The sequence below is a fragment of the Physeter macrocephalus genome, chromosome 7 (genome assembly GCF_002837175.3).
Source record: "Physeter macrocephalus isolate SW-GA chromosome 7, ASM283717v5, whole genome shotgun sequence".
NCBI classification, from domain to species: domain Eukaryota; kingdom Metazoa; phylum Chordata; class Mammalia; order Artiodactyla; family Physeteridae; genus Physeter; species Physeter macrocephalus.
Genome location: NC_041220.1, coordinates 29,753,323 through 29,774,679, shown reverse-complemented (window position 1 = coordinate 29,774,679; position 21,357 = coordinate 29,753,323). Strand labels below are relative to the sequence as shown.

At 45.9% G+C, this 21,357-nt stretch overlaps 1 protein-coding gene across 8 annotated transcripts in view; it reads right to left on the bottom strand.

The window, feature by feature from the left end:
* The window catches only part of ARHGAP10 (Rho GTPase activating protein 10), a 337,918-nt gene extending 318,530 nt beyond the window's left edge, over positions 1-19,388 (bottom strand). For 4 of the 8 annotated variants that reach the window (XR_008617779.1, XM_028491747.2, XM_028491749.2 and 1 more), the window contains exon 1: positions 19,086-19,384. Coding sequence is in view for 7 of the 8 variants with exons in the window: in XM_028491747.2 (XP_028347548.1) it covers positions 19,086-19,239 (154 nt within the window). In the remaining variant the exon portion in view is untranslated. Of the gene's footprint in view, positions 1-19,085 lie in introns of all 8 variants that reach the window. The other 4 variants (XM_028491746.2, XM_055085915.1, XM_028491748.2 and 1 more) reach the window with 3 other exon arrangements.
* Between the last annotated feature and the right edge of the window lie 1,969 nt (positions 19,389-21,357).

The following is a 21,357-nucleotide window of genomic DNA, read 5'->3' as shown; positions in this document are numbered from 1 at the left end:
TTAGATTACACACACACACACACACACACACACACACACACACGTACGTAAGCCCACAGAGCTGAATGTGCATTCCACTCCATTCCAAATTTTCTTCCTAATATAAACTCTGGGTCTGGGTTCACATGCATTAACCTTGCCACAATCTAGCAGGCTTCACTCCAAGGTGCCCTCCAAAGGTCAAATGCTCCCTGATGCACTAGCTGCCACCATGGACGCGACTCCCTCTCCGCCCTTCTGCTGTGCTCTCGCTGCAGACCTTTAAACTGAGGAAGTGTGTTTACTCAAAGCTCTACTTTCAGCTTTAAAGCTTTTGGAAATGAAAGCTTCGAAGTCACAAAATGTGAAGGTCTTTACTAAAGTTGCCTCTTTGTTCTCTGGACAAAGAAGCACTTTTTAAAACCTTTTTGGTTCGATGAGTGTCAAGATAAATCAGTCCTACAGACACCCTGCAGACACTGCCAAAAGGCACTGAACCATCGTAGAGCAACAACAGCAAAAAAACTTAACCGTGGTTAAGTGATACATCCGGTTTCTGGACAGAGGACTGCTCATTACCAGGTTAATTTGCAAGCCTTTTAGACAATATCAATTAAGACATAGCAGTCAATTCTAAAAGATTTCAGAGCTCACATCTTAAGTATTTAATTTAACCATCTCAATTCCCCTACACTATGAATGAAAAGAAAATAGTCCAAACAGGTCACTTACCTACTTTCGAATCCTTGCTTTTGATACTATCCAGCATACACAATAAAACAGAGACAAGGAAAGCATCTCCAGGGACTATCATACAATTTCAGAAGAAAATAAACTTATTTGGACAACTCTTCTATGTGCTTATAGGATTTCTCAATTGATTTCAAACTTAAAATGAAGCCAGGAATAAAGAAAATTAGAAATTTTTAAAATCTGCTCTCATTTCTGTTCAAGTATTTTGTTTGTTTAAAAGGAAAAAGAACGTAAAATTACTCAATCCACTCTGCCAGATGAATTACACTCACAAGGATCAGTTTTTCTTAACAATATTTCTCCTAAATTAAACAGGAACACCGTGTCAGAAATCTAAATTAAGCCATAAAATCACTATTTAGTTTTTAAAATATTTTCTTGAACTCTAACAAGTTAAGATGTTATAAACGTTAACCACTTCCAGCTTTTTCCACAATGATCACAAGCGTCTGAGCCTCTCCATAGCTCAGAGGTTAAATACTGTACGGCACAGACACTAAGCACTGCAGTGAACCAACAACCTCGATTTTGTATCCAGACGAGCTGCACAGACCAGAGTCTTCCTTCCCACCCTCTCATCTCTCCCCTCCTTCTCTATTTTGGTTAAAATGAATCAACCAAACAATAGGAAAAAAGAGAAGCCTTCCTTATCTTGACCCGCTAATCTCACAGAGTCCTTTGCCACACGTGGCCCCTAGGCCCGGACAAAAACAGGTCTAGTAAAGCTGCTTTCCAAAATGCATGTTCCCAACAAAGACCTACTGTATAGCACAGGGAACTATACTCAATATTTTGTAATAACCTATAAGGGAAAAGAATCAGAAAAAAGAAACACAACATTGTAAAGCAACTGTACTCCAATAAAAAGAAAAAAAGAAAAAAGATATATATGTATAACTGAAACACTTTGCTGTACACCTGAAACAAACACAACATTGTAAAACTATAATAAAAGTAAATAAATTTTTTTAAAAAGGACTTAGAGGACGCTTCAAAAAAAATACACCTTCTCTTGCACACTGGACAGCTTTTTTCTATGTTCTGCACATCCCTTGTTGGGATCCTTGGCGTTCCGGTGAGGCAGACATCACTTGTCACCTGCTTCTCCCCCCTGGTAGGCACGCAATTCAGGCTGGCCAAGGCATCGCATCTGCCACACTCAGTGATGCGTCCGGGCTGAGCAAGTGACCCAGGACTGATGGGCCTTCAGGGAGGGCAACCACCTGTTCCGGTTCACCCAGGACAAGATCAGTTTATGCCTGTGGTCCCAGCGTAATTTTACCCCCAAAAGTATTCTGATATAAACTATGCGGTGTTTCTATGTCTAAGGCAGGGATTCTCAGCCTTAGTGCAATTAGCTCTGAGCTAGATCGTTCTTGGGAGGTTGGTGGGGGGGTGTCTGGTCCTGTGCATCGTAGGGTGTTCAGTCACATGGCAACGTTGGCCTCTACCCACTAGATGCCAGCAGCACCTCCCAATTATGACAACCAAAAGTGTCTCCAGGACATCACAAAACCATCTGATTGAGAACAACTGCTCTAAGGAAAAGGAGTCACTGTTCTCTGGAATCCCCAGACCAATGAGAAAGATGTAAGTAACCTTAAGCTATCACCAGTGTGGAAAGAGTGCCCATCGGGGTCAAGCCAGTTGCAGGAAATGCTAGCAATGCAAAAAGAGACACCTGATGACATCGCTTGAACCCTTGGATGCCAGTGTATCCAAAGCAACCCCACTCCTGAGACTTCACTCATGCAAGCCAGAAAGTCTCTTTTTTGCTTCAACTAGTTTTAGTTGGGTTTCTCTCACTTGCAACTGAAGGCAATGCATGAGGATATGCAGGATGTCTTATGCCAAAATCTGAACTGTCAAAAAAAAAAAACCAAAATTTATAGGATTTCTCAATTGATTTCAAACTTAAAATGAAGCCAGGAATAAAGAAAATTAGAAATTTTTAAAATCTGCTCTCATTTCTGTTCAAGTATTTTGTTTGTTTAAAAGGAAAAAGAACGTAAAATTACTCAATCCACTCTGCCAGATGAATTACACTCACAAGGATCAGTTTTTCTTAACAATATTTCTCCTAAATTAAACAGGAACACCGTGTCAGAAATCTAAATTAAGCCATAAAATCACTATTTAGTTTTTAAAATATTTTCTTGAACTCTAACAAGTTAAGATGTTATAAACGTTAACCACTTCCAGCTTTTTCCACAATGATCACAAGCGTCTGAGCCTCTCCATAGCTCAGAGGTTAAATACTGTACGGCACAGACACTAAGCACTGCAGTGAACCAACAACCTCGATTTTGTATCCAGACGAGCTGCACAGACCAGAGTCTTCCTTCCCACCCTCTCATCTCTCCCCTCCTTCTCTATTTTGGTTAAAATGAATCAACCAAACAATAGGAAAAAAGAGAAGCCTTCCTTATCTTGACCCGCTAATCTCACAGAGTCCTTTGCCACACGTGGCCCCTAGGCCCGGACAAAAACAGGTCTAGTAAAGCTGCTTTCCAAAATGCATGTTCCCAACAAAGACCTACTGTATAGCACAGGGAACTATACTCAATATTTTGTAATAACCTATAAGGGAAAAGAATCAGAAAAAAGAAACACAACATTGTAAAGCAACTGTACTCCAATAAAAAGAAAAAAAGAAAAAAGATATATATGTATAACTGAAACACTTTGCTGTACACCTGAAACAAACACAACATTGTAAAACTATAATAAAAGTAAATAAATTTTTTTAAAAAGGACTTAGAGGACGCTTCAAAAAAAATACACCTTCTCTTGCACACTGGACAGCTTTTTTCTATGTTCTGCACATCCCTTGTTGGGATCCTTGGCGTTCCGGTGAGGCAGACATCACTTGTCACCTGCTTCTCCCCCCTGGTAGGCACGCAATTCAGGCTGGCCAAGGCATCGCATCTGCCACACTCAGTGATGCGTCCGGGCTGAGCAAGTGACCCAGGACTGATGGGCCTTCAGGGAGGGCAACCACCTGTTCCGGTTCACCCAGGACAAGATCAGTTTATGCCTGTGGTCCCAGCGTAATTTTACCCCCAAAAGTATTCTGATATAAACTATGCGGTGTTTCTATGTCTAAGGCAGGGATTCTCAGCCTTAGTGCAATTAGCTCTGAGCTAGATCGTTCTTGGGAGGTTGGTGGGGGGGTGTCTGGTCCTGTGCATCGTAGGGTGTTCAGTCACATGGCAACGTTGGCCTCTACCCACTAGATGCCAGCAGCACCTCCCAATTATGACAACCAAAAGTGTCTCCAGGACATCACAAAACCATCTGATTGAGAACAACTGCTCTAAGGAAAAGGAGTCACTGTTCTCTGGAATCCCCAGACCAATGAGAAAGATGTAAGTAACCTTAAGCTATCACCAGTGTGGAAAGAGTGCCCATCGGGGTCAAGCCAGTTGCAGGAAATGCTAGCAATGCAAAAAGAGACACCTGATGACATCGCTTGAACCCTTGGATGCCAGTGTATCCAAAGCAACCCCACTCCTGAGACTTCACTCATGCAAGCCAGAAAGTCTCTTTTTTGCTTCAACTAGTTTTAGTTGGGTTTCTCTCACTTGCAACTGAAGGCAATGCATGAGGATATGCAGGATGTCTTATGCCAAAATCTGAACTGTCAAAAAAAAAAAAAAACCCAGAATTAATCTGAACCCTAACCTATTGCTTTCCACAAGAACAGGCCACCAACTCTAGCTGTAGCGACACAGGCTATGAACCCCTCTGCTAAGTCCTAGAATCCCTCCCAGTGAAGAACTTGAAAGTCTGCATGCTTCCTGTCCTTGAAGGTGCCGGGTGCTCACAGCCAGTGCATCCGGAGCCAGAGGGAAGAGGACGGCCATGAATTGTTTCTTAAACTAGTTGGAACCTAACTAAGTAGTTAGCTAGAAAAGAGGAAGAAAAGATATTATATGTTTAGATCAGGGCTCCCCAACCCCTGGGCCGCAGACCAGTACCGGTCCGTGGCCTGTTAGGAACCGGGCCGCTCGGCAAGAAGTGAGCAGCGGGCAAGCGAGTGAAGCTTCATCTGTATTTACAGCCGCTCCCCATGGCTCACATTGCTGCCTGAGCTCCGCCTCCTGTCAGCATTATGGTGAGTTGTACAATTATTTCATCATATATTACAATGTAATAATAGAAATAACGTGCACAATAAGTGTAATGTGCTTCAGTCATCCCAAAACTATCCCCGCCCCCGTCGTGGAAAAACTGTCTTCCACGAAACCGGTCCCTGGTGCCAAAAAGGCTGGGGACCGCTGGTTTAGATCACTGATAACGGCTACACCTTTAACTCTTACAGGTTCTCTTCTGAACCTGAAGTCCTGGAATCTCTTCTCCGATGTTGCCAAGAGAAACTTCTTCTCTGCAAACATCCAAAGACAACCAGCACAATTCCACTGAGAGCAAACTGAAACATCAGCAGTGTCCCTCAGTGAAAAAGAAAAAAGCCATCTTCATTGAATACTTTTTTTAAAAACCAAGATTAAAGATTGTTTGAATAAAGTATTCGACCTGAAGTACCAGTAGAACAAACTCTGAAACAGACGCATGTCTTGGTGTCTTGAGGACTGCTTTTTGTTTTGGGGTTTTTTTGGGCGGGGGGGGGCATGCCATGCAGCATGCGGGATCCTAGTTCCCCGACCAGGGATCAAACCTGCGCCCCCTGCAGTGGAAGCGTGCAGTCTTAACCACTGGACCACCACGGAAGTCCCAAGACTGTTTTTCCGGACATTTTATTCCTACTTTTTCTCCCCACTCACCTCTCACCACTTCTCTTTTAACATCTATATTCCATCCCACCCGATTCAAACAGACAAAACTTTTACAAGTCATGTATTACTTATAAAGCGGGAAAAGAATGTGGTAAGGGAGAAATTAAAACAGAATTCATTACTGAAAACCACCTTGCTGTCTACCTCACAGACGAAATAAATCCATCGGTTCATTTCCTCAATGTCCTGACGCAAAGCTACAAATGGACCCGGGTGTGCACCCATCCTTTCCACCCCTTCTGTTACTGAAGTAGGTGTGTCCCCCCTCCACCTGGAATCTGAATCCCACCTTCTGTGCTATTCAGAAGCCCTGTGTATGCTAGAATATTCCCTGAATCTTCCATCTCCTCCTGTCTGTTGGACACTTAAACCAGCGTGTTCAAATCTCACCAACTAGCCAACAGCTTGGGGAACTGCCTGCACCACAGGCTCATTTATTTTCCAGGCACCCTCTTCTCCACCCTGTGCCATCAGGCTCCCATCCCTGCCGTGCCACAAACTAATCTCCCACTCATTACCCATGACACTGTCTTTTTGTTGTTGCTTTGTTTTAATTTTTATTGGCATACAGTTGACTTACAATGTTGTGTTAGTTTCTGCTGTAGAGCAAAGTGAATGAGTTATACATATACGTATATCCACTCTTTCTAAGATTCTTTTCCCATGTAGGCCATTACAGAGTATTGAGTAGAGTTCCCTGTGCTATACAGTAGGACCTTATTAGTAAGCTATTTTATATATAGTAGTGCCAATGACACTGTCTTGCTAACGCAGTGTCATCTGGACTCCTGGGACCTGACTTCTCTGTAGCATGACCTTGTCTGCTCCCTCCTGCTTTCTGAAACAGTCTCTCTCCTTTACTTGTGAAACCCCCTCCGGGCTTTCCCACCCCCACCCCTCCCTCCCTCTCAATGGCGACTGCTGTCAAATTTCTTTATCAACCTCTTCTTCTACCCATCCCTTAAAAGTTCTGTTCTCCAGGATCTGCCCTGAGCCACCCTGCCTCTTCCTCTACATTTTCTCTCCAGCTGGTTTGCTATCCAGTTGCCTGGTGTCATTTCCTATCTCTATGCTGTGTCTCCAGATCTTCAGCCCTGTTCCCTGTTCTGCAGTACACACTCATAAAAGAAACACACTCCCGAACACACCCACTGGATAGCCCAGAAGCACCTCCGCCTCCACACAGCCCAAACCAAAAACACATCTTCACTCCCACAAAACCCGTTCCTCTGGCTGGACTACCTCAGCGCCCAGCACTCTCTGCCCAGGCTAGAAACCCAGGAATCGTCTTGGACACCTCCTTCCTCGGCCCCTACACCCAAGCACCCACCAAAGCCCGCAGCCTCTGAATCCTGACTCCTGGAGAATCTGCCTCTTCCACCAAAGTCCGTGGCCTGGGTGAGTGAGGACCCACCCTCCAGGCCTGCTGTCCTCAAATCCATTCTCCCAACCGCAGTCTGGGAAGCGTTTCTAAAATGTGACTCACATGATGCCAATGCCCTGCTCAAAATGTCACCATGGCTTCCCACTGGACTTTGAATAAATTCTGAAGTCCCTGACCCTGAGGCGGGCCTCACCGGGCCTTCCCAACACTCCGCCTGCTCCCTCCGTAGCCCCCTCTTCCCGCCCGGAACCATCTGTGCTGCTCCTGCAACCACACATGTTTTGGCTCTGGCCTCCATGACCTCCCGCGTGCATTTCACCGTGCTTGGAGCATCCTTACCCTCAGCGCGGAAAGCTCCTAGCCTTCCTTCTGGTCTCAGATTTTTTTTTTTTTTGGCCACGCCGCGCGGTACACAGGATCTTAGTTCCCTGATCAGGGATCGAACTCACGCCCCCTGCACTGGAAACCCGGAGTCTTAACCACTGGACCGCCAGGGAAGTCCCATAGAAGTTACCAATTTCTTGAAGTCTTCCTTGACCCCCTCAACTAGTTAGTCCTGTTAACTACAGCCATAGCATCCCATTCACCATTCTCACTCAGGGGTGTGAATGACAGGGCTTAATTAATCTGTCTCTCTCCCCATTAGAACTCTAACTTCTGCACGGATATATAAGAGGTCTCTTTTCACTGCTAATCCTCTAGCAACTCAACAATAGGTTGAGTTCAATGACTTGGGATGACACCTCTCCCCCACTGTCGTACAGGAGATTATCACAGTGACGACTACATAGTTAATCGATTTTTATAAATTTTTTTCCAAGACTTAACAAACACATATAGGGCTCACTACGGATCAGGCTGTTTTTTTAAGTGCTTTACACATAACTAATTTACTCTTCGCAACGTTCAGGGAGATCAAATTACTATCCACATTTTACAGACAAGGAAATTAAGGCACAAAGAAGTTAAGCAAGCTGCCCATGGTCATACAGTAAGTAGATGTAACTTCAAAGACCATGATCTTTAATATTTTGTCTGTGCCGCCTTTGACCTTCATTTCACAAAAGAAAAACGAAACTATCTGTCACAGTGACAGAAGAACTATCTGCCAGACTCTCAAATACAGGTAACAGGGCTTCCCTGGTGGCGCAGTGGTTGCGCGTCCGCCTGCCGATGCAGGGGAACCGGGTTCGCGCCCCGGTCTGGGAGGATCCCACATGCCGCGGAGCGGCTGGGCCCGTGAGCCACGGCCGCTGGGCCTGCGCGTCCGGAGCCTGTGCTCCGCAACGGGAGAGGCCGCAGCAGAGGGAGGCCCGCATACCACAAAAAAAAAAATAAAAAATAAATAAAAATAAATAAAAAATACAAGTAACAACACGTCAACGACACTCTGCTCCCTTGTACTTTTTTTGGCTTTGTTTCCAAAACTTGCAAGCAAAGATCTTCAGTAATATACTGGATTTCTACAGATGGTTTCTCCTGTTTAATAAATGAGAGGCCTACACCATCCCTGCACTTCATAACATTGTTAGCCTCAAAGAGAGGCAAGAACATGTTCACAGATGATTTCTACTATCACTACGGGTTAAGCCACAACTGTACTCAAATTCAACCAAAGGAAGTCAAGATAGTGCTTTTCTGACAATGATTATGATGGGGGTGATAATGATGATAGTTACAGCACCTACCATGGGCCAGGAAGAGTTCTAAGATCTTTTAGTAAGTAACATGAGGATTAAGTACCACTACCCCTCGAGACAGAGTTCTTAGTATCTCCAGTTTACTAACAAAGAAACAGAAAATTGGCCACTGAGGTTTCAGTAACTTGCCCAAGGTCACCCAACAGTGGAGCAGCTAACTTTATAGTCAGAGATTAAAAAAAAAAAAAAAATTTTTTTAAGAGAGTCTTAAATATGTCCAGTATTCAGACCAGAGGTGACATCTCCCAGCCAAACTGATTTTTCCTCCAGCTATACACCTCATCCATCATGACTCACTACCAGACGATGATGGGACCTCGGGACCCAAGGGCAGACAGTGCCTGCGGTGAACCGGGCAACGAAGAAGGAGAACTCATACTTCCCGTTGAAATATCTAGTGGCATAGGATTAACAGCTTCCTCAGGAAACACAGGGAGGAAATTCTGGTCTGACCAAGGAGGCAGGCCTATCAGCAGCATCCAGCAGTGACCCCAGCAGATCTTGGGCCTTAGAGAGATGCCTGCCCTTAGAATGTAAAGTGTCAGGGGTTTTTTCAGTGTGCCTGCTTGTTTGTTTAAAGAGAAGGGTGTCAAGTCTTTCTCATCACAAAAGCATCCCCTTGGCAAGTCTATAAATTACGTTCCTACATTTCCTACATTAAATCAACAGGCTGTGCGCATAGAAGCCTATCACAAAATACCAACCAATCCCTGCCTAAAAACCATGTTCGTCCGACCTAACTAGACTGATGGCTTCCAGAGTGCTTAACAAGCACTGTGTTTACGAAGATATCATTTTCTTCTCTATATGCTAATACTGGAAATCTAATTTCAATGAGGCAAAAAGGCCCTTGAAGGGTTTTTGTGACTCAGACCGCTTATTTCTTCCAATCCTGAAAGTTAAACTGGTTTGCTCTGATTACCCATGCCAAGCTGATAACATTAAATATCAAACAGAACTTTTATTAAATGTCTTTAAAATTTATGGATTCCTTATCTATAGATTGTTGTCAAAGCTAGGGTTTTAAAGTTTATAAAATTAATTATAAGGCTTTTATATTGAATAAATTCTCTAAATATACTGTTTCACAATCCAAAAAATGCATGGAAATAAGGTACATCATAAAACATCTTAAGTTCTTTATATAACATCTACGTACCATCAATTAGCCAAGTCTTTTCAAATGTCACTTGTAGGAAAAAGAGGTTGAACTCAATGAAATAGAGCTACATGTGTCCACCTGGATAAATCTCACAAGTATCTTGAGAGAAGAAAAGAAACGGCAGAAAAACAAATAGTGTATGAACCCATTAAAGTCTAAAGCCATGCAAAACATACTATCTATTATTCAGGAATGTGTACAGATGTATTAAAACGTCTGGGAATAATATACACCAGCTTTGAGCCAGTTGCACCTCTTTGGGAAAAGAACAGGTTCTCTATTAGAAAGGGTGCCGTTGGGAAGAGGCAGACAGGAAGCTTTTATTTCTAAGCTGAGAGGCAAATACAGAGATGATTATGAGATGCTTTGTACTGGTTTATAGTTCTAAAACAACTCAAATTTTCTGTAGAGGGAAAAGCCTAATACTAAAATACGAAAACAAAATTAAAATGTACTCTTCTAAACGGTGGGATGAGGGCTAGAGAGTAAAAGAGACACTAAGAGATGGGGAGAGATGAAGATTAAGAGACAGGGAGAGAGAGGACTTCCCTGGCAGTCCAGCAGTTAAGACTCCATGCTTTCACTGCAGGGGGCGTGGGTTTGATCCGTGGTTGGGGAACTAAAAAAGAAAAAAAAGAGAGAGACAGGGAGAGAGACGGCAGGAAGGAAATGATACTTTTTTGAGTGGATGTCTGCATCTAGTAATTCATCCTAAATCAACCCAATCTCTGAATATCTACACTTACTGCACAGATTAACAATCAGTTTTATTTACAGTAACCATCCCAGGTGGCTTTAAATTTTAAATCATGGTCCTTGGGCTGAGCTAACAAGAATAGTCTCCTAACCAGACTGTGAAATGTACACACTTGCCAGATAACCAGGATTTATCGTAATAACTTCCCCTAACAGAAGACCGCACTTACATTTCTTTACAGGGACAGCTTACTGTTGTGGTTAAGGGTTTTGGAGTCAGACAAATGTGGGTTTACATTCCAGCTCCACCACTGACAAACTGTGCGACTGGAACAAGCTGCTAAACTCTCTAAATTCAGTTTCCGAATCTGTAACATGGGGTAAATAATAACATACCTCCATAAGGATGTCTTCACATTAAATAATAGAATTTACCACAAAGTAAAGCAAACTGTAAATGCTTAATAAAAGTTAGCTGGGACTTCCCTGGTGGCGCAGTGGTTAAGAATCCGCCTGCCAATGCAGGGGACACGGGTTCGAGCCCTGGTCCGGGAAGATCCCACATGCCACAGAGCAACTAAGCCCGTGCACCACAACTACTGAGCCTGCGCTCTAGAGTCTGAGAGCCACAACTGCTGAGCCCATGTGCCACAACTACTTAGCCTGTGCACCACAACTATTGAAGCCCGCACACCTAGAGCCCACAACGAGAGAAGCCACTGCAATGAGAAGCCCGTGCACCACAACAAAGAGTAGTCCCCACTCGCTGCAACTAAAGAAAGCTCCCGCGCAGCAACGAAGACCCAATGCAGCTGAAACAAATAAAATTTTAAAATAAAATAAAATACTGATTTGTGCCACGAAGCAAATAAAATATTTTTTTTAAAAGTAACCTAGTAGGGGCTTCCCTGGTGGCGCAGTGGTTGAGAGTCCGCCTGCCGATGCAGGGGACACGGGTTCGTGCCCCGGTCCGGGAAGATCCCACATGCCGCGGAGCGGCTGGGCCCGTGAGCCATGGCCGCTGAGCCTGCGTGTCCGGAGCCTGTGCTCCGCAACGGGAGAGGCCACAGCGGTGAGAGGCCCGCGTATCGCAAAAAAAAAAAGTAACCTAGTAAAACATCCAAGACACCCTTAATCAGAATTATTATCTACAAATTTCTAAACACTCTCCTACAAATCCTGAAGGAAAGCCAACCTGACTAAATGAGTTTTCTGTAAACAAGATGTAGAATCAAAGGCAATGCAAGACCATACTGAATCCCATAAAGCAATGTGCTCATAGCTACGCTTCTAACATCAAACTTTTAAAAAGTGAGAAAAGACACCAGATGTTACTAACTATGGTCAGATGTAAACACTTGACCTACTCACTGCCACATACAGTCAGCAATCACCTTAAGCATGACTTACAGTAACCTAGCTGACTACGCAATATTTTTACCTCCTTCATAATTCTTGCCTCCCCAAAAAAAACACAAAATCATAAGGTGATAAATAGCTATTGGAGTCAGAATTCAAAACAGCTTCTTTGGGAATCTGTCCAGGAGACTTTGAGTATCGTTTTGCAGAAAATAGGATTATGTAACAACTCTTTTGGGCTGTCTCTGGCTGCCTTGTGTTTCTCCTGGTAGATTTCCCACAGCAAATACAAGCACTGTCCGGTAGGTTATTAGGATCTCCTGCAAGTTAAACACTAAAGTGAATATCTTCTAAAGGTATCATCGTAATTTTTAAGTATCCGCTGGTTCCAGCCTCTGACGATGTCATCCCAATTCCTTGATCACAGCTCTCCCCGCCTTCTTTGGCTTTCTTAGCAATCCCTGAATGAGAGGCCTGTTCAAGTCTCAGCTGTAGACGGCTGGGCTAGATTTCCAACATTCTTAGTGACACCTTCCACATCACCTTCAGATCTTCGTGACTCAGAAACAAATTCTGGGACATATTTTCCCAAGATACCACTTAGCTTTGATTCATCCACTTACCTGCCATATTTTCCAGCATACTGAGCTACACTTAAACTTTTGAAGCCTTACCAGACTTTGACCACTTTGTCTTTCTTCTTGGTCACTGGTCATGATGATATGGACAAATACATTCTTAGACGTAATGAGCACTAAAAAGTTAGACGCTAGTCTCTGGGCCAGAGCATCCATCTTTCAGGCAAGAAAAGGGCCTGCATATTAAAACATATACCTGCAATTTAGAACATGATTGTTCATGTTTGAGTGCTTATTCGAAATGCTTTACATGTATGAACTCATTCAACCCAACTGGCAACCCTACATGGTAGACAGTATGATTATCTCCATTTTCTGTTGGACAACATGGATACAGAAAAGCTAAGCAACATGACTGAAGTTTCCAGCGTGAATGAAAGACAGCGCCTTAGCATGCTCTTAATCTTCTCTACTACACTGTCTCATCAACCATGTTAAACATTAAAACACAAAAATGCCCTCCTCCTCTGTCTTCTCCCTCTTCCAGAAGTCAACAATGCTCCTGGTCCCCCCCCTCAAAAACAGAGTGAAGAGGAGGTGGTCAAAGGAACCCCAGTAGATGGGAGGGTAGGGAAAAGGCAATGTGGCAGGAAAACTCAGAACAGCAGATGACTCAGACCCAGCAAACATTCCATACAAACAGGGTCAGCTGGTGGAGGGCCCTAAACTGGAGCTACTCTAAATGGAGACAAGGACCACCTGCAGAGAGTAAAGCAATGAAAGCTTTTAGAGCCCTTCTGGGTCCACATCCCAGTTCCAGACAGATAGGAAATCTTTTCACAGCAAATCTGCATTAGCTTTAGAGACCAGCCCACTAGTAAGACCCCAAGTGAGAGTTGAAGACTTACCCCCAAGTGATGCCCTGAATTGTAGGGGGTCCACAGTAATTTTTTAGGGGCAAAGAATATAGATGAGTCTTCTTGTCCGTTTGGGGTAAAATTATATTTGTAATTTAAGTAGCATTTCACTTCCATGCCTCTCTAAATTCCACTTAACCGAAGCATCAGCCCAAAATTTACAATTATATCTCTCCATCAAAATTAGGGTGTTGGAAATTCCCTGGAAGTCCAGTGGTTAGGACTCTGCGCTTCCACTGCCGAGGACCCGGGTTCAATCCCTGGTGGGGGAACTAAGACCCCACAAGCCGCGTGGTACAGCCAAAAAAAAAACAAAATTAGGGTGTAAAGTAGCACAAAACCCAACTTAAACTGGCTTATGTCATTTAACAAGCTACCCAGAGGTAGGCTTCAGGCACAGAACTATCTGTGGCTTCCATGAGAGCATCAAAAACCCAGATTCAGTTACCGCTCTGCTCCAATGGTCCTCACCCTGGCTCCACTCACCGTCCCAAGATGGCGGGAGCAGCTCCAGGCAACACAACCAGACATCACAGAAGAGTCAAGAACCCTTTTTACGAGCCTCCTCTCACACAAAAGAAAACCTTTCCCAAAGTCTCCAGCAGACTTCCTATCATGTCTCACTGGTCAGAACTGAGATACATCCTCATTTACCCAATTACCAGCCCAGAAAATAGGTTTACCGTGCTGAGCTGTTAAGAGTTCAGTGTTTCTCAATCCCAGTTGCACGTTTTTTTTTTTTTACAGCTCCCCAGGTGATTCTAATGGTCAGCCATGCTCAGGATTGAGAACCACTGAGTCAGTCTAATCAGAATTATCCCGAATCACCTTTCTATGAGTCACTTGGGAAAGAGTGTAGACACCTGAACAAAATTTGGATTGTCAGGAAAAAAATATTAGCTGGGCAAACAATAGAGCCTACACAACCGCTTCCCACTTGTGTTTTAAAAGCACTTTCGCGGGCTTCCCTGGTGGTGCAGTGGTTGAGAGCCCGCCTGCCGATGCAGGGGACACGGGTTCGTGCCCCGGTCCAGGAAGATCCCACATGCCGCGGAGCGGCTGGGCCCGTGAGCCATGGCCGCTGAGCCTGCGATCCGCAACGGGAGGGGCCACAACAGTGAGAGGCCCGCGTACCGCAAAAAAAAAAAACACAAAAAAACACTTTCGCACATGTGGTTCAATCCTCAAGGCTATATGCAACAGTCCCATTTTACAAATAAGGAGACTGAGGCTAAAGTTTACAAAGTGAAATTCTTTTAAGTCTTCCGAATCTCCCTATGTTTCCATACAAGAGCAACCTGGGAAATTTCCCCAAAAGGAATTACCACGGGAACCATGTTTCTGGAACAATAAATACAAAGACAGCAAAAGGGAACTTTTATGTTGTCCTGAGAAAAACAAGGCAAAAATCATTAAAACATCAAGGCGTAAAGAAGTACCAAAACCAAGACTTGAAAGACTCAAGTTCTACTCCTGGCCACCACTAACATCCTTCTCCACGTGATGAGAGCAGGCTCACTTATGAGGACCCCTCCAGCTTACACACACACACCCACACACACACACCCACACCCACACCCACACACACACACACAATCTAAGTTTACTAAAGAGCCTTCTACTTAGCTATGTAAGTGCTTAAGAACTGTAAGGACTATTTGTTTAAAAAGTATATTTCCTTCTCTAGAACAGAACATATTCTTTCAAGAACGCCTAATTGGGGCTTCCCTGGTGGCGCAGTGGTTGAGAATCTGCCTGCCAATGCAGGGGACACGGGTTCAAGCCCTGGCCCGGGAAAATCCCACATGCCACAGAGCAACTAAGCCCGTGAACCACAACTACTGAGCCTCCAGCTCTAGAGCCCACGAGCCACAACTACTGAAGCTCGTGCGCCTAGAGCCCGTGCTCTGCAACAAGAGAAGCCACCGCAATGAAGCCCAAGCACTGCAACGAAGAGTAGCTCCCGCTCGCTGCAACTAGAGAAAGCCCACGCGCGGCAATGAAGACCCAACGCAGCCAAAAATTAAAATAATAAATTTAAAAAGAAAAAGAACACCTAACTGTAAAATTTATGAGAAAAGTATATATAGCTTACTGCTGTTTCTGGTAAACAAACTATGCATTTCTACGAATCATAAGCATCTGCAACTACATAGGCATCCTATGAAAGGCTCACAAAAGTTTAAACTGTGTTGAAAGAAGACACTGATTATTCTAGGAAAGGAGTGAAAAAAGAAAAAGGGCTAATAAAACCATTTAAACAAAGACTCCACTGAACTGAGTGAATGATCTCCAAATCCACCACATAAATCAGTGATCCCAGACTCTCCGCTCCGCAGCCCCTCCCCAGCCCCACTACTATCTCTAAAATCACCTGACACACAGATACCATACGGCCTCTAAACCATCTCTTTCCCATTATGTCAGTGATTCTCCACAGGATAAAGCCCACATTCCAAGCCCACTTTTATGGCTTCCACAATCTGAAACTGACCTTCCCATGAATCTCATTCTACTCCCCCAAATGAAATCACCATTCCAGCCAAACTGGTCTTCTCATCCTCCTCAGACACGGTGGGCGGAGGGGGGGGTGGGGTTGGGGGGGGTTGGTGTCTGGTTTCTTCTCAGCTGTTTCCAATCTGACACGGTTCTACAAGGTTCTATTCCTTCATTAAAACACCAATGAGTTCCCAAACTTCCACTCTAACCTACAACATACTCTTGTTTCTGTCAAAGTTAGAAAACTTGCCATTGAATCTTCTAATATGTGTCTGTGTATCCTTCACTTCTTCAAAAACTTAGCACAATGCATGCAGGAGTTCCAACATGTTCCCTAGATTGAACTGAATTCAACTATAGGACAATAACCTCAAGGACAAGGGCCTCTACCTTCTTTCCTCTTTGTGTCTCAAGCCCAATATTTAACAAACTGTAGATGCTAAATATTTGCTGATCGCTACATAATTGAACTCAGCAATAAACTTTCAGGTCCCACAGAAGTCACCTCCAACTTCTTTAAATATCTGTGAATTATTCAAAGCATCAAGACATTCTACACAGAAGTAACAATATGGTCGTCAGTTTTGTATTTAGAAATGTATTGGTAGGGCTTCCCCGGTGGCGCAGTGGTTGCGCGTCCGCCTGCCGATGCAGGGGAACCGGGTTCGCGCCCCGGTCCGGGAAGATCCCACGTGCCGCGGAGCGGCTGGGCCCGTGAGCCATGGCCGTTGAGCCTGCGCGTCCGGAGCCTGTGCTCCACAACGGGAGAGGCCAAAACAGTGAGAGGCCCGCGTACCGCAAAAAAAAAAAAAAAAAAAAAAAAAAGAAATGTATTGGTAGCAGGGATGTTTTCATAATTTTCAGAGATTATGCATTCCCAAACGACTAAGAAATTTTTTAAAAAACCCAAAGCATCAAGACATCAAAGTTACATAAATCCAACATGTATTTAGCGCATGGAGGAGGCATCTTACAGGGCAATTAAAAGCAGAAATCACTTAAACACGCAATTCTGAAAATGCACAAAACGCCGTTTTTGCAAAACAAAGCGCAAAACATCTGAAAATATAATCAGTCTGACCTAGCTGATTGTTCCTTTATGTAGCTCCCCCTCGGTCTCAGGTCCTGCCTCGACCTCTTGAGCTTTTCTCAGGTGTTATAGAAAAGCTCAACTGGTTAGGCCAACGATTGACCTAGACTGCAATTTCAAATGACCTAATCAAGCCATTTCCAAACACTGCAGAATCTTACTGATGCCTCTAAGAAGTAGGACAAGAAAAACTGAACACAAAAATGACCTGCCCAATTGTCCTGTAGCCAGGCTCTAACAGTGAAGGCGAATTACACCCAGGTGTCCTGACTTACGTCCAGGGCTCTTAGTCTTGATAGGAGCTGACGTCAACTTTACGGGGCAAGCTGGGCAAAGGCCAGGTCCCCCTAACTTTCCACAAGCATGTGAGCTAAAGCTGTACCTCTGTCCTCCTCTGGAAAAGAATTTAAGTTAATTACACACCACGAGAAAAGAGATACTTTCTGGTGGATCTCTAGAGGAGCATAAATTATGTTTCCTATGGTAAAGGACAAGAATCAAAAGGAGTAAGGAGCCAATTCGCAAACTCAAGAAAGTCTACATTCTGGAGGGGAAGGCTGACAGCTGGCCCCCCAGATGCACTAGCTGCTGCTGGAACACCGGGAGAGTGTCCTGTTGGCAGAAGAGCGAATATGCAGTCACATAAATAGCTTTCTACCAGTGGCCAAACTGGCTTTGCCATCTACCTCTCTCCACACCAAAGCCTCCCTCCTCATGCCCCTCGTCCCAGAGGGAGCTGCTACAGCCAGTAAGAGAGAAGGGGCACTCCCCTACCCAGTGACGCTAGTTAAGACCAAACTACAGAGGGAGTCCTCCCTCTCCTGTTCACTACACACACATACACACACACAGGCACCGCATACCCTTCTCTCCTCCTCCTTTCTCCACTCACTCCTACATATTTACAGCCCCTCCCCACCTCCATCCCAACACACATACCCAATACCAAGGCACTGGAGAGCCACCAACCAAACATGCCCACCAATCACATGTCCCAAAGTGATTCCCAATCCTCGTTTTGCAACACCAAAGAGGTCACAGAAGCAAGAGAAACCACGGACAACATCCAGAGAAGTCGAGGGACTTGCTTCCGAAATTACAGAGCTGGCTCACTGACTTCTTCCCATGAAGACGTATTTCTTTCAACTCATTCATTCAACGAATAGGCACTGGGCTGGGTACCTGAGACCGTCTGTCCAGTATGTTTTCATCTTCCTTAATGCAAAAGGGGGGGAAGGGATGACCCGGGGCATTTTTCCCAGTCTGCTATATGGGTAAGTCTTTTTAAGAGGGAAAAGGGAGCATTCACAGGCTTCCTCAGAACCGGCTATGGGCTACAGGTGTGGTCCGGCTGCGCAGCTCCTCACTCCAGCTAATGTCTCCCCATTTCCAACCAACTCAGTGTTTCAGCACGAATTTCAGGCCCTCTCCCTCCTAGAAAGACCCTTTTCAGATAATCAACTAACTAATTGTTTTCTCCTGTGTGGCCACTTGAGAGTTAAAAGATGGAGGAAAAGAGGGGAGGAAAGCATTAAGCTTGACCGGGGTGAAATTCCCTCTTTGCAGGCAGTGCTCGGTCGGGCGAGAGGGCGGGCTGTCTGCACAGCCTCACAAGCCCCAATCTTTGAACCGTCCTCGGCGCCGGAGGAGGGAAGGAATGTGCGGAAGGCAGCACAACGCCAGGTGGACTTTCGGGTTGAGCACAGTGAGGGACCCGGGACGAGACTGTCGCAGGCGATCCGAAAATGACACGGAAAGCGTACGGCTTAAGGGCCTTCTGAACAATTCAACACCCAGCAGGTTTTCAAAGAATCCCCAGTCTCGTGATCTCTCAAAAGAACTTGACAAGACCCGGGAAACTGATGTGTCTTTTTCGGGAAAGACAGTGAGCAGCTCTAGGGGGTAACAGAACCTGCCCCCGGGCGGGTCCAGCGGGGAACGCAAGGAGCCGGGTCGGGGGAGCGGGGCTGCCGGGCGGCGCGCTCGCACGCACGGCTCCCGGCTCCGGCCGCAGGGCAGGGACGAGAAAGGGGACTCGCCCCTGGCTGCTCGGGGAGCCGCGGAGGAATGACCCCGGGGCCTCCGGGTCCCGGATCAATCTCCTGATCCTCCGGCTGCCGTCCTCCCGTGCCCGGGGCGCCGCAGCCCGCCCGCGCCCGGGTCCCCACTTACTTTTGGTCGCGGCGATGAGGTTCTTGCCGTCCTTGATGAGCTCTTTGATGAACTTGTTGGTCCTCTCCAGCTCCGCTTCGTGGGCGCGGATCCTCTCCCGGAACCACGGGCTATCGAGGTAGCAGTCGCTGAACTCCAGGGGCTGCAGCCCCATGACGGCGGCGGTCCGCGAGCAAAGCGCGAGCCGGGCTTCGGGGCCAGTTGCGGGGCCCCGCGCGCAGGAAGCGCCCGAGAAGCTAGCAGTCCCAGGCGCGCGGCGAGAGCAGCGCGGACATGCCCCGCGGAGGTGAGCCCGGGCACGCGGAGCAGCGCCGCCGAGGCGAGCGAGAATGCGGCGTTCCGATCCCGGCAGGCCCCGCCGAAACTCGGGCGCCGCGGCCCCGCCCCGCCCGGCCCGGCCCCGCGCAGCACGCCCTCCGGGAGGCGCGAGCCCGCCCCGCCCCGGCGCCTCCCGCCCACCCCCCCTCCTGCGCTAGCCGGTCGCCCCCTTCTCTTTCCTCCGCCTTCCTCCTTCCTTCTCTCCCTTTTCTCCCTTCCTCCCCCCAGACGCCTCTTCCTTCTCTTCCCACGCGCAGTGGCCCCTCCTCTTCCTTCCGAGGCTTCCTCGGTCTAGAATTTCGCCCCGCGGCTCTCCTCCGGGCGCGGGCTCCTCCCCTTTTCTTAGCGCCCTTCTTCGGGGTGACTCACTGTCGGCTCCCCGAAGCGGGGAACTTGACCGGGGCCAGGAAGGGGCGTCTTCAGAGCATCTGTAAATCCTCGCAGCTGGGCGACTTAACCTAGGTCTGGCTTGCTAGGGGAAACGATGGACAACTATCTCATGGAACCCGGACGGACCCTGAGCTGTGAATGGGCTCGCACGCAGGCTCTTTCTTCCCCACTCTCGATCCCTATCTAAAGTAAAATGCGTGTAAATCTCCGCTTTAGATTGAAATCTTTTTAAGGGCAGCGAGCATTTTCTTGTGGGCTGGGCAGCTACTCTTATACTCTTCTTGTGTATCCGCACTGAACGACTTGGGGGGAGGGGAGGTGTCTCAACCACGGAAGGGTTGTTTCTGTTGTATTCAGCAGATTAAATTTGCCTGGGTAGGTTGAGTCGATCTTTATTATGCTAAGTATAACCACCTGACAATAATGCCAGGTTCTCTGGTTTTCGCGAGGCGGGGGTGACGGGTAAGACGGGAATAAAGACACAGACCTACTAGAGCATAGACTTGAGGATATGGCTAAGTATAACCACCTGACAATAATGCCAGGTTCTCTGGTTTTCGCGAGGCGGGGGTGACGGGTAAGACGGGAATAAAGACACAGACCTACTAGAGCATAGACTTGAGGATATGGGGACGGGGAGGGGTAGGCTGTGACGAGGTGAGAGAGTGGCATGGACATATATACACTACCAAGCATAAAGTGGATAGCTAGTGGGAAGCAGCCGCGTAGCACAGGGAGATCACTAGGTGGTTTGTGACCGCCTAGAGGGTTGGGATAGGGAGGGTGGGAGGGAGGGAGATGCAGGAGGGAAGAGATATGGAAACATTTGTATAACTGATTCACTTTGTTGCAGAAACTAACACACCATTGTAAAGCAATTATACTCCAATAAAGATGTTTTAAAAAGACTACGCTTTTGGTGTCTGATGACTCCTAAAATAATTTGGTTGAAATTAAAAAAAAAAAAAGAATTTGTCAGGGCAGATGGAACAAGGGTACTACTCCATGTGTCCTGAAACTCAAATGTGTCCCCAAAATGTTAAGACATTTTAAATGATTGAAATCCTTACCTCAAAGAAACCGATTGTTCATTAGAGTAACTTTTAGTAATTAGCAGCTAACAGTTTATTAAGCAATTATTATGTGCCAGGCACACACCAGGAACTCTACATACATTTTTACAGGCTCACAACATATGTTTACATATATAGGTTCACTAATAATGTCACCAAGCGACTTCAAAGTGATTCTTTAAAACGTTCAAACTCGGAGTAGGGTAACTGAGGCTCTGGATGGCATGTTGTAGGATTGTAACCCTCAGAAACAAGTTAAATAAGCCTCCTACTCAATAAGATTTTCGTTACAAAACAGCCCTGCGAGTGGCTAGCCCACAGATAAACATTATTACTTTAATGGCCGTCCTCCAGAGAGTTCAAAATGTTTTACAAATAACTTTTACCTGTTGAAAAGCCTGGTTCCAGCTACAATCAGCTGGGGGGCTGGAGTCTACAGAGCAGAAAATAAAAGAGGCAAATAAAAGGGGGAAAGACACTCAGGAATAGGA